Below are 14659 nucleotides of genomic sequence, written 5' to 3'. Positions count from 1 at the left end.
GCAGTGTAGTTATTTATTTATATTTTCTTTCTTCTTGAAGAAAAGGAACTTGGGTTATGGCGCGTGGTTCGTTTGATGCCCTATAAATTGTAACATGGAAATTGATCAATGCCTATAAAACCATAATTTGGAAAGTATATTAAACCACATTCAGATGGTTATCTACCATCATTAACTAATAACAAGCTCTCACAATGTCAAATGACTTCATCCGGCTTATCATTTATATTCTGGTAACTCTGGTCTTTAAACCTCGTTAGTTCGCGAGAGCCTACGCTCTGTCTCGTCTCAATCTGCATGAACTCGCGAGATATCTGAAATGCCAACTCGGCTTCAACTACATCTTCTTTCAGTATAAAACCATCTACCGCGAATATAAGCATGTATGTATAGTGGCCTATATAAATTGGTTTGCTCAACACTTTCGGCTGGCCGCCGTCGTATAAGTGAAATATTCTTGAGTACGGCGTAAAACACCAATCAAATAAATAAATAAATCAACACTTTCGAATGAACGCGTGCGTACATACCAAATGCCTTCCCCAGAGGCAAATCAAAAACCAACAATCTTAGCCAACTTAACATCAGGTTTATACAGCTTAACCTATATACAAGATATACAAGAAAATACGTATATTAACCGGACCATTCCAGTAATTACAATAAGATAGAACTCAAATTGAAGCATCTTTTGCCCACACCCCCCCCCCGCCAATCCCCCCCCCCATTTTCAGGTTCCCGAAATTATGTATATTGTAACACAAACAGGCCCCTTCGCCGAATAAAAGAGCACACTGTTGCAAATCTAGTTTCTCGGTAAAATAAACATGGTAAACTACAATTTTCTAACAACGCAGTTATAACTGCTGCTTTATGTAGTTCTGAGTAAATAAATTTACATGAAATAAACGTGCTGTGCACTGGCATCTAGTGTGTCTAGTGACTTCATCCAGCTTATCATTTATACATAGAATGCAATTTTTCTCATGCGTTTTGCTCGGCTCAAAATAATCTTTGAAAATAAATCCAACCACCTGGACATTTTTCATGGAGTTTGACATATATTTTTTATGTTATTGTTTTCCTTTCTTTTTATGAGAGTTATTCAGCGTAGGCGTTTTTTGAAGTATGTTTTCAAATGTTCATGCCACATGTACTGAAATAATGGCCTTTTTTTTAAATAACAATTTTTCTGCAACGTCGGTTTTGTATTTTCTGCATCCATGCAACCAGGGCTGCAATTGTCGTAGGTTGTGAATTTTGATTATTTCTCAAAGACTTTGCTTTTCCAGATCACATGCTATATTGTCACGAAGTTATACATGTACCTGTTTTCCCAAACTGATAATGTGCCAAAATTACATAGGTTTGCTTGTTTTAACATTCAATACACATATGGAAGTAGCATATATTAATATATACAATTCTCCCATAGAAGGGCAAATCATCTACAGTGTAATTTGTGAACCCATTTGTCTCCAAATGCAATCTTTTTTTCTAATTTAGTGACTGCGTTTCAATGCGATGACGTTGCAGTTCTATTTAGCCCAAAAAGCAGAATAATTAATATATTTGTACAATATATGCACTCATCGGTGTTATTTATTTCATTATGGTTTATCATCATTCCAAGATCATTTCACTCAAGACGGGTTGCAAGATTCATCAGTGAATAAAAGATAAGTAACCGTTGTAACCACCAACTTTGGCGCGTTACTGACAATTCCCTTAAATCAGATGCACGCCTTTTTTCTGAACCAAAGGCCTGATCAAAAAGTTTATGCATAGGCCTACATGTGAATGACACTGATTTCAAATGAAAGCAAGCCAGCGCGAATAGGCCGGCAAGTTCACCACCAAGGCCAAGTAAAAACATGTATGTTTCCTTCCACGGCTTCTCCTCCATACGAGTTAAATGCTTGTGTTAGTCAATCTACACCAATCTTTTTAAATTTAATGTTGAATTCTGGACAAATTGTTACAATGTTCTTTGTTGACCCGTGGTTCTCCAGTTAAAAACGTCAACAATTGAGCTAAACGTTTATTTCAATTTTTCACATCTCAAATGGCATATCTAAGATACGGCAAATCGTCTCTAAGACGATATAGCTCCTTCAGAGCGGCCTCTGGACCCTCGCCTGTTTTGCTAGGACTCTTGGCCTCTCCACTTTCAAATTGCTTCCTACGTCCCTGCTGAATTAGCAATACCCCCCTCCTTGAATGTAGCTAATTCACTAGTTCATAGGAATAAAATATCCTTAATACAATCTTAGTTAATTTCCTCGTTATTCGATTAAAGTGCATATAATTGCATGATATAATTATGATCTAGATGTTTTTGTGTTGATCTAATTGACATTGGGTTTAATTCACGAAACCGGTCTTAAGCACATAAATAGTAATAATGACTGGCCAGTAGATTCTAGTAAACTGAGAAATTACAAAAAGGTTAACCGGTTACACGGGCGGACGAACGGACAGACGAGAAATATATCATATATGTATCCCTTCATTTTGGTGAAGAGATAACGATGGTAGCCGGCAGATTAACAATCACTGATAAGATCGACCAATTAGGCCCTACGTCATTCGTATGACATCACTAAATTTTTGATAATTTCAGACCTTAGGAAAAAGTCTCTACCTTTCCAAACCTGAGATTAAAATCTTCTCAGCACACATGGCACTGGCCGAGAACCTGGTTTTAAAGCTGAATGTAAAGTTTCTACCTATCAAACTTGAAGTTTGTGAAGTTGCCACTGACAAGCGTGACATCCACATTTTGGACGATGTCACGAGGTTAAGCGGAGAGTGTATCCACATTATCGATGACGTCATGTGCGTTGGGCAGCTCCTCCACGGGAACCACGTGAAGGTGACAGTGATTTGTTCACGATTTCTTGACCATGTAACATTCTGATTGCAAGTTCAGGACTTATTGTGCTAGGGAGAGAATGACGTGGATACACTGTTGTGTTAATGCTCTTAAACACAAGTCGTTTGCTGTGAGAAATGCGCTGACTGGACGTGTGCCCGCACATGTTTGTTGTCGACAACAACAACAACAACGTGGGTTGTCTGACAGTTCGGCGGATTGTGAATCTACAGACGTCCAACTGGTTTCCCAGCGGCGTCGACGGAAAGAGCAACTTCAAAAAAGTATTCAAACAAAGAAGCGTGAAGGCGATGAAGAATTATATTTCGACGGAAATAAATTTAAAAGAATTTCTACCCAGCAACTTGCCGAGTTGACCAAAGCAAATCAGCACGAAGCGGTGTACAAAACAAGTCTCCAGGACGATGTGGATTTTCCTTCTGATAGACAGAAGTATTTACATTGGAAATGTGAGCAAAGTAAACATGCGTTCAGGCCTAAAGTTGACCCTGCTAAAACCAGTATAATTTTGTTTCCAGGTCAGGGCAGTCAGTTTGTGGGAATGGGGAAAGAGCTGTTGGATTTCCCTAATGTTCTGGAAATTTACAAAACTGCTAGCGACGTTGTGGGATTTGACGTCCTAAAGCTGTGTCTTAATGGACCGAAAACTGGACTGGATAAAACCGTACACTGTCAAGTAGCTGTGTTTGTAACGTCACTGGCAGCAGTCGAGAAACTACGAGAAACGAAACCCTACTTGATTGAAAACTGTATATCTACAGCAGGATTCAGTGTTGGGGAATATGCAGCTCTTGTGTTCGCAGGAGTGATGTCCCTTGAAGATGCCTTACTTGTTCTGAAAGCCAGAGCGAAAAGCTATGCAAGAGGCTTCAGAACAGGTGTCCAGTGGAATGATGTCAGTGTTTTGCGGCCGAGAAAGTAAATTAGGACTTGGAATGGAGGCGCGAGGGAACACTGTCAGAAGCAACATGGTATCAAAGACCCCTGTGTGTTCTGTAGCTAGTTACCTCTGTCCAGAGGTGAAAGTTGTCGCCGGCCATCAACAAGCACTAACCTTTCTGCAGTCACATGCTAACAGCTACAGTTAAAACGTCTAAAACCTTTGCCTGTCAGTGGAGCCTTTCACACTGCATTGATGAAAAATGCTGTCCAGCCAGTATCGAAATGCCTGAAGCAGGTCTCCCTTCGTGATCCCTTAATTCCGGTTCACTGTAATGTATCTGCTATGCCATACAGGGGTGATAAAATGATCCGAGAGATGCTGACAAAGCAGATTTATAAGCCAGTGAAATGGGAACAAACCATGCATGTAGTATATTCACGACGCAAAGGAGAGAATTTCCCATCGACTGTGGAATGTGGCCCAGGAAATCAGTTAGGCATAATTCTCAAGCAGGTTAACTCTTTGGCTCACAACTCCTACAGTAATGTCATTGTGGGATATATCAGTTGATCGAAACCTGGATGAAAATAAATTGTTGAATTATGCTTTTTGCAATAAATATATAAGCCTATGATGATGGGTCACGACTCACATTTGGCCATTTTTGCAGTTGTCATGGTTATAAGATTGCCATTTATACTTTGTACTATATAAAATAGAAATGACTTCATCTCCAGGCTATAACTCCAACATTTGTCCACAGTTTTAATTTTGGTGGATTCATAGACAGATGACGATATGTTGTGACCCACATTTGTCCATTGTCATGGTTGTCATGGTAACCAGAGCCATTTTCCTTATATATACTATATTAATAAATATGATTTTATGTCCGGGCTACAACTTCAACTGTTTTCCACCCAGAGCTTTAATTTTTGGTAGATACATAGGTACACAGATGACAATGTGTCACGACTCACATTTGTCCTTTTCTACGGTTGTCATGGTAACCTGATAGCCATTTTCTTTGTATATACAATATGAAAAGAAATGATTCCGTGTGCAGGCTACAATTCCAACTGTTTTCCTTTTTGGTGGACACATTTGTTCACTCGGTGGTCAAGGTAAGGACTTATTACCCACACTGACAGATAGCTAGATTTCTGCATTCAAAATGCTTATGCACATAGAGTTATGAATGCATTTATCAGAAAGAACTTACCCAGCAGTTCAAACTTTCAAGCTCTATGCACACATTATATTCCATCAAACACAATGCCTGTCATTCCTAGTAAATGAAGGAAGTGGTAAGAAATTTGTAAACAAGAACAAAAGTCACTGAGATATTATCTTAGTTTTCTAATATAACCAAAAGCATAAACAATGCCAACACATTCAAAGTTAACAGAATTTATTACCAAATAAAATAACTGAGAAAATTCATAAAAACTTGTTTCACTATTAATTTGCCCATGTCTGCTGAAGCTTGTGTTAATGAAAAGCCTTGCATGGATAAGTATATCTTCAAATATTTGTATATATGTATATACTGGGAGTGAAGTCATGGTTAAGTGGTTCAGACACTTGTTTTTCAGTCAACAGGTAATATCGTTATAATCACGGCAATCAACCGTGACTTTGGTGACTGTAAATGGTTTAGGCCCTACACGATCAAAAGTGCACGTTTTCGAGCACAAAATACAGCTGTGGCCTAACAGACCTGTGTTTTAAAAGCTTCTTACTCGATCATAAAACTAAAAAAAAAATAGATGGAACTGTTCTCCAAGATAGTGTTCAATGGTCTTTCGTTTGACATATGCTGACAGGGTGAGGTTTATGGTCATGGGAAACCACAACACTATGCCATGTATTAGACAAATATGTGAGCTGAAGCTTACTGTTAAATTTATTTTATGTAAAATAAAAACTTCATTGATGATTAAAATAACAAACGGTCATATATTAACTTTTGCAAAAATCAAATTCTCATTCTTTGATAAAAAGTGAAAATGGTACTTAAACCAGTGGTTAATAGGCGTGGACTGTTGAGGTTGCAGTTTCAAATCCTGACATAGCCAATGTCGAAAATCGGCGATGGAAAATTTAACACGTTTGAAGTGACTTTGATGTAGTTCTAACCGCAGCAATGATTCAAACTCAACATGTCTCGTAGCACTGAGGTGAATATAGTACAATTCTAGGGCTAGTTTTAAGAACTGTTTGCCTGTTTACGCTACACCTATAATTGTGCTAGGGTATGGCTCCACTGTAAAGGCTGAATTTGGACATATCCTACGCTACACTATTTTTAATTTACCAATACATGTACTAGGTATCGTCACTGTATCTTTATTACAAAATGCATGCACTGATAGACATGTCCACATCTTTATTCATCAGCTTTTAACAACTTTTTCATTTGTCTTACGTTTAAGATGTTTTACGTTTTGAGATGTATCGCAGTTTCACCAAATTGGATCCACGTTTTCGTTGATAACGTTACCAGTACTTAGGTTATGGTGCCATGCGTATTTAGAAAAGGGTTTACCAAAAAATAGAGTTACGAAGTTTTGTGAAAGTGGACCCTATTATGAAGTTAGTAGTGTGTTCGAATGCATCTACAATTGTTTCGTCAGGCAATTTTCATTTCCTTCAGAGATGGTGTGCTGGTCTGTGCCCCTGTATAGTAAGAAACAGTGATGCCAAAAAATGCCTTATATTAATGCCTTATGGCTCGGGCGGGGCAACTTACTTGCCTTCGGTAAGGCGTCTCAGTGAAGCAGCACAAGATAAAAGGGCGGCGTCCTGCCACAAGAAGGCACATTACATGCATTCTAAGGATTCTTTCGTCGTCATATGACTGAAAAATTGTTAAGTACGACGTTAAACCATAAGCACTCACTCACTCACTGCACTAATGTTTTTAACCTGAAACCTATTCGATTCTGTCACTATACTCGGTCAGTTTATGTACTTGATTTAGCGATATTAACAGGGCTCCAGACTGCGTATTTATTTGCGTACTAAATTACGGAAAACATTTCCAGAAATAATCCACTTTTTATAAAACCTTGTGTACATAAGCGCATCAAGAACACTAAGATACTGAAACAACTTCATTTTTATGCATATCGAGAGCTCTTGAAAATATATTTTTTTAAAATGTTGAGTGTAGGTTTAAACAAACTTCAAATAACTGACAATGACGGAATCACGCGAGACTTTATTTGATGTAGGACACTAAAAGTGCATTTCAGGACTACACCATAAAAGAGATGACCAACGTCCTACAAATTACAGTGACCCAGGCCTTGTGGGTTTAAATCTTAGCTGTATAATATAGTTTCTTTATAATGTAATGCATAAACACATATTGAGAATTGTATTCGAACGTTCGAATTCAATGTTGTTATATATATAATCTGGAAATATTCCTATATAGGACCAATGCATATGCCTTTGGGCTGCGTGCAAATACTTGGTTTGACTGTAAATGCAATCAATGACCTAAAACTTTAACCATGACACATTTTGCTTGATTCTGAGATTTCTGTTGATCTTAAAAGAATGTATGAGGGTCTGTTTGGAATGTTGGATGCAACAAAGAAATATTTTGTTACATTTACTTGGCTCTATAATTGCAATTTTTTGAGCTAAATGTAGGTCATTTACCGTAGAGAGACTTCCGCCAGTTGCTACAAGTAATGGAAAATTTGATGAAATACATTATGTACAGATTAAGTTTTCAAAACTTAATTTTGCTTTGTAGATTGACACAAGTTATGAAATCGTGTCTGTATAGTTTAATTTCCGAAATCTGTTTGAGTCAGATTCGACATATATAAGCCACTCATGAGAATGCCAATTTCTGACATAAGCACTAAAACTAAATAATTGCCAATCAAGAAATATGCGCGTGCATGTATATATGAAATTTGTAAAAACTGGAAATGGTACTTAACCCAGTGGTTAATAGGTGTGGACTGTTGAGGTTGCAGTTTCAAATCCTGACATATCAAATGTCGAAATGTTTACCTGAATTTTGGACATATCCTACGCTACACTATAAATATATATATGCAAACTAGAAGAAGTGATCATTTTCCTTTTCATTTCGGGAATGAACACCAAACCCATTGCTTGTAAAGAACAAGAAAGAATGCCGTAGAGTTCTGTACACTAAGTAATCTTCTGCCAAAAGAAGAGATACAAGAAATGGTGTTTATACAAGATAATAGAGGAATAGGTTCAACAACCTTAAGAAAACTGGTCAAGGCAAATGAAACATACCATTCACGATTCTCCTGCATGACTACAGAGACAAAATTGTGAACAATATTTTTGTTCACAAGCCAGTCGCAAAATATGACCTTGAACAAATTGGCCAAGTTCACCAAGTTCATCCCATGGCTTGTCAAAGTGGGCATTTGGCATATAAATCATCTGTTTTCATATGTCTGTCCTGAATATCACATCTGGTTTGCCAGGAAATACAACGAGGACACTCGTTCTCTTGACTTTATTGCTGACCTTTCCCGGTTCAGATAACCAAGCAAGAACCAGTCAGCGCCGCTCCCTGTCGTGTACAGCTGGAATTTCGTTTTTGGCGCGATTCCCAGAGACGGGTGGAACATCGAGTAAATCACCTGTTGGTCTGTACTCATAATGTCGCGGGCCATGAGAGCCGATACCGTGCGTTTATATTCCTGGACGTATTGTAAGATCACGTCATGGCGACCTAGGAAAGAAGCACCACCAACCCAAACAGCATTCTGCGAAACAATCTGCCATGGGGTCAACCAGCCATTGTAAGGGTAAACTTCCGAATAGGCAACCATTTCATCGTTGAAATGAGGCGGAAGCGAGAGTGTAAAAGCGTCTTTTTCGAAAATAACCTCTCTGAAAAGGCCAATGTCAAGCCAGGAGAAGTATTTGTTGTGGAAGTCATTCCTGCTTATGGCGTCTGCCATGGCTTCGAACTTTGCGTGCATAGCGCATGAGTACTCGGGTAACACCGTATTCGGGCTATACTGGGGATAGTCCGGTTGGTTGTAAATCCTTTGGATTCGGTCTTTCAATCGAAATGACCACAAATCGGACCGGTGGACTTTTATCAGCCTGGTTCTGTTGGCACCAAAGCGTTCCGAATTTGGTTCAAAGCGTGGAAATTCTGATCAGTGTCCACGTAGATGACCATCGGATTCTTAATTCTGGAGAAGATGGTCATCCAGTGATGGTATAGATCGGGTGTGTATGTGACCAAGGGTGCCTTTTTGAAGGGTTTGAGCTGGAAGTAGGCTGTTACCACGGTGATTTCATCGGCGTCTGGTTCTGGGATGTCCCGCTCGTTAAGAAGATCATCTAGACCGGATGTGACGTCGGTATAAATGCATCCTGGTGGACCCTATACGAGCAGAAGTCCATAAAGAATAGAAATGTGTATCACTCTGTTACGTCAGCTAAATGGATGGAATTGGAGAATTGCAGATTAAAGGGGAATCTTTTCCGCCTAGCGATTCATTAATGACCTTATTATGACGTTTAGTGGGCAAACTGATTATGTAGTACTCGTGTATTACAAAGGAACACAGGGCAGTTTGGTATGGAACGGGGTGCCATACACTGCGTGAGAAAATGTACCCTTTCATTTGTATGTCTCACCATATCTGCTATACGTGCGGTGTTTGACCTAACTACATTATTCCTTTGCGCCTGACAGGCATTATAACATTCCGCATTATAGGCATTATTCCATTCCGTATTATAGGCATTATTCCATTCCGCATTGTAGGAATTTTCTTTTGTTTCATCTGAGGGTGAACATTTCTAGCACAGCCTCAACAATGTTATATGTCACATGTTGCCATGATGAGGCATTCTGCATGGCCAGGGGTACCCAGTATATAGATACAACTGAGACTTGTACACTTCTATATATGGCTCTTGGATTGAAGTTTCTGATGGAACAAGAAGTAAAGAACAATTGCCTTTATTCGAATCGAAAGGTTTAGATACCATACAATCTGTTAGAAAAAAATCGCGTGAACAGTGGAAATAGTTTTTGTTCCCCGTCAGTTCGGGATATTATTTCAGCTAACGGCGTCATGGAAAGCATATATATATATGTATATACAGTTATAATATGCATGTGTGTATATGTTCCGTGGTTAACACAACACAACCCACATTATACATATAAACAGTATACCACCGCTTTTATACCAAACAAGCTTGATATATACACACATATTCAAAAATAAAGCACAGCTTAAGGTAGCAGAAGAGCCATTCACCAGCTTACATAGGTACCAGATGAAGAACGATGTGGCTTATGTTATTGGAGAGCCCCTGCCGACTAAAGTCGACCAGGCCTCACACTTGTTTGTTGTTCATTTCTGCCTTTGTGATGAGGTGTTTTGAGCAAGGTGATAACCAAATACTCGTGCATTGCAAAAGAACAATTGTCCATTGAGATTAAGGTTTCCCATTGATTTAAACCTTAATTGTCAAGTATTGCAATGTCAGTTGAATATACACTCAAAAAATTAATCTGTTAATGTTGACAAAAAGTCTGTTGTCTGGGTGATGCTGGAATGTATTCTGTTATTGCAGCAGATTGTTCTGTTAAATATAACACAGATTCTATTAATTCAACATATTCTGTTAGACTAAGAGGATATTATGTTGAATATGACAGAATATTGTGTTATAACAACCTATATTCCAGCATCACTTAGACAACGCACTTAAATTAACAAAAAATCACATTAATTTTTGGAGTGTACGTTTTGGTTTCTAAGTACCCGTCTCGTATATTAACGCATTATCACCTGGTCAGTGATACCATGCATTGAGTGAACAGATCGAACATCAGCGAAGAGCAAACTGGAGAAAGCTGAACTCTAGATTGCTCTTCGGCGATGTTCAATACACGGACTTCCTTTGCTTGAAACAAAAAATGAATACGAATGAGCTGTTGTTATTAGCATGCTATATGAATGGGCATGCGGGGTGATTGCAACACACTGTAAGAAAGACTCCTGGAAAGATTTGGTTGTACATCTGTATTGGCTTGAGTCAGCAATAAATAACAGATGATCATGGTTCATAGTGGTGTAATGGCGTGATGGGGACATCGACAGGAGAAACATGCGATGGAAATGTCGACCAGGTTGTGTTTGATTTAATGAGCCAAAAATGCGTCTCGGTTCATCGTACAAAAAAACACACAAAAAGAAAAACAAAAAAACAATCCACTGAACATTTTTATAGTTGCCTTTGCGTGAAATACCATCAGTTGCATTTACCGTCATCAAATTCGGTATTCGCTGAATATATATTTATTCTGTATACCTTTGCAGCTGCATGCAGCTCATGAGTAACCGTTTGCAAAGAGCGTGAACGTAATGATAGACACAGGTATAAACCAAGCGAGACATGCGTGCAATATAGGATGCAGGAACTTACATTATAGTTTAGAAGTTTCATTCTTCTGAAAAATTTGTTCTTGTGTTTCTTTTGATTTTTCTTTCTTGAAAAGAAAAAAACTTCTTCATTCATAACTATAGGCACTACATGCTATATAAGATATTTGAAAGACTCGCCTCAACAAATAAACAGATTACTCTTTGCTCCGCGCTTAATATTCAGTCTACAAACTATAGTTCGATCTTGTTGGTATCTTGCCAAGTACACACTATTTGACAATGTAACTGAATTAAACTTCAGTATTGTAAACTGTAACGTGTACGTTCAACTTCGAATGTAACACAAAAATTCACACTGGTGTAACTATTAAACACTAACTAAAAATTTACGAGTATATGCAGTGCACACCGTGATTTATTTAACGTGGTAAGTAAGATTTTCCACCAGGCTGTAAAACTTGCAGTCTAATATTTTGACTGCGTTTCAGCCATGCATGATATACTTCCCAATACTGTTCATTCAACTGCAATGATATTTTCCCATAGAAGTCTATTTTGCGTATATATAATATAATACGGACCGAGGCAAGGCGCAATAACCCAGAAGTATGTCACCAATGCGGTCGCTGTGAGTTCATGTCCAGCCCAAGAAAGGTGGGAAGGTCTGCAGCAACCTGCGAATGGTTGTTGACTTCTCCCGGCCTTTATCCGGTTTCCTCCCACCATAATGCTGGTAGCCGTCGTACAAGTGAAATATTCTTGAGTACGGCGTAAAACGCCACCCAAATATACATAATTATATACATGTATGTAATTCTTGGGTCATCGTTAAAAAATAGTTAAACATAAATGTCATCAAGGAGACTGTGAAGAAAGGTATATCTGTTTTTGCAGTTTGGTTGTCGAACTGTAAACATATTTCACTTGCTGACCTATACAGTGTCATTATACGGACGTCCTTGTTTTTCTGTCTATGTATATTGGCTGCAAATGACTTAAATATTAAAATGATCTTATAATTTCTCACCTTATAATTTGAATGTTGTTCACTTTCAGATTGGCTTGTCTTCCAAGAAACTGAAATTAATGTAACGGCAAATGGTCAAAATGATATAGGCCTACATGAAAATGCTCTAGACAATCAAAGACATAGGCCTGGCTTACAGAAACTTTCTCCATTAACACGGGTGATATCTATATATGTACAAACTTTATAGTCATGGATATTCATTTACAAGTATATGCTGGCGCGTTCTAATAATAATATATTAGGTAATAATATTCTTGAGCATTCTTTTTTATTCGTTATTGATAAAAACACAAAAATATGAAAAATACAAAGATTAGGTACAAGCCAACCAATATGTATCAGTTGCTTCGACATGCAAGATTGTTAGTGAAGTGAAAGACAAAGTAGAAATGGAAAACTCACGTGGTTGTATAGGCAGCTTACAACGTATCTGTATGCCGAGGAACACGCATGCGACGACGACGAAAAGCACGTTGATCCATAGAGGATGCATTACGAAACGAGAACTTTTACACGTGCATGCATCCGCGGACCGTCAAGATCGACGACCACGCAGGCAGATAAAGGATTATATATAATGCACGTGGCTAGCGTGAAATGAACACCTGTAATGAACACCTGTTAATCCTGGAATGTATTATGATGCGCACATATATATATTTTCGCCGTGCATACCCATATACCCTAAAATTACATAACCTATAATTATAAAACAAACCCCTCAGGTTTGAAATTTGAACGGAGAAATATGTGCGCGTGAAGTTTGGGTGTACTCTTATTGTTTGAAATCCAAAAACTGTGAACTATATAATGACAGACATTTGGCTAGTATGTGATAGTTGACAAATGCTAATGCCACCGACGCATTTAGGTGAAAAGTGCCAGTGCCATCCGATGCCAGTGAATATATACAATTCGCGAAGTTGATGAAGAATTTGGCTTTTACTTAATTCCTGCTTTTTGACCAGTTGGTTATTTCATTACACTTTCGAAACTTTAACCCTATTACTTAACGACACTAAAAGCATCTTTTATATAAACGACAGATTCCGGTGCCACTGTATAGCTGTGTGTAGTTAATGGTGATCTGGCTATTCGTGAATTGGCGAATGAATGTGCAACAGTTGCCATTAACTTTCCAGTTTCAAGGCGTATGTGCTACAGCTGGTGTGTGCTATACAGGCGTATACAGCTGAGGAACGTGTCTAAGCTGTAGCCACATCAGGCACAGATAGAGTTATACCAAATGACTAACTACGGCCAAGAGTATTACCCCCAAAAACCCAAGTCTCGAGCCTTATATAGCCCAGTGCGTTTTGAAATAAAAACTTCAAGAACTCCAAGAGCAAAACGTTTTCAAATTTAAGAATTCTACAGACCACAAATTATATATTAAGGCAAATTTTTCACATTCCATTTGTTGGCGTGATTATTTTGAGCCGATTAATTAGGCTTGTAGGCCTACCCCGTGTTGTCTGGGGTTATCAACTGTGGAACCTTTGAACAAATCACAGCAAGGGGTATATAGTGATACTACTAGGCTAATTTCGGTGAGCCGCGTCCATGCATAGAGTTTTGCAGCCATGGATACACACCTGCCGAAAATGAATGATTTTGTACGTATCGTCGGTGAAATTACCAGCATTAAGGACATTCCGTTGCCATTGGTATTGTTCTCCTTGATAACTGGGTGGATGGGACGTGTTTAAATAACAAGATCAAAACAATGCGTTCAAATCTTTCTGAATCACACCGTGCCTTTACGTGTGCAAATAAATATCCGTTTTAGCAATCAATAGGCATGGTTTGTAGGCAAGGCACAAGTATGTCATATTCTCTTATTGAGCATTGTTCTTCCAGATAATGACCGTAGCTAATTCTTCTGTAGCAATTCTTTACGTAATATATTTCTAAAATCGCTAAACTTAATCCCATGAAATACGACAATACGAAGGTGTTCATTTAATTCTATTATATGTGGACATTTGAGTAGAGCTCGATTTATTAGAATCTAGAAGAAAGAGATTTCCGTAAAGAATATTTTGTGAAACGTGAAAAATTGTCTAAAAAGTGAATATCTGTAACTCTTCAGCGCTTGGAGGAAATATTGTCAGAGTCCCTCGTGTCGCTGGAAAAACGTTTGTTTACATTATTCTTAGTTTGATTTACCTTCCAAGGTAAAAATGACTAACAGGGATGAATATATATATATAATGCAATTATTCGTACGCTATAAGTCTAGCAGTTGTAAATAGCTGAACTGGAATTAAGATGTAATGCGGATTTAAATTTAATTTCAGGGGACGAAATTTGGACACTTAGTAATGACGGCATTCGTATCCAGTACTGGTTGTTGGTTCGAGATGGTAGAGGGACAAATTAGCATTTGTGAGAAAAAGTAACATAAAGGAACTTATCGATGG

General features: G+C 38.2%; 1 protein-coding gene across 1 annotated transcript; it reads left to right on the top strand.

Annotated features, from left to right (window-relative positions):
• Positions 1-2867: 2867 nt before the first annotated feature.
• LOC135470929 (malonyl-CoA-acyl carrier protein transacylase, mitochondrial-like) lies at positions 2868-5206 on the top strand. Its single transcript, XM_064749977.1, is given in 3 exon segments — positions 2868-3746; positions 3748-3976; positions 3979-5206. Coding segments are annotated over 3 exon segments (1392 nt in total). The 5' UTR covers positions 2868-2954; the 3' UTR covers positions 4350-5206.
• Positions 5207-14659: the final 9453 nt, after the last annotated feature.

This window comes from Liolophura sinensis, chromosome 7, assembly GCF_032854445.1.
Source record: "Liolophura sinensis isolate JHLJ2023 chromosome 7, CUHK_Ljap_v2, whole genome shotgun sequence".
Lineage (NCBI taxonomy): Eukaryota > Metazoa > Mollusca > Polyplacophora > Chitonida > Chitonidae > Liolophura > Liolophura sinensis.
Note: the sequence above shows the minus strand (reverse complement) of the source record. Positions and strands in the feature narration are given on the sequence as shown.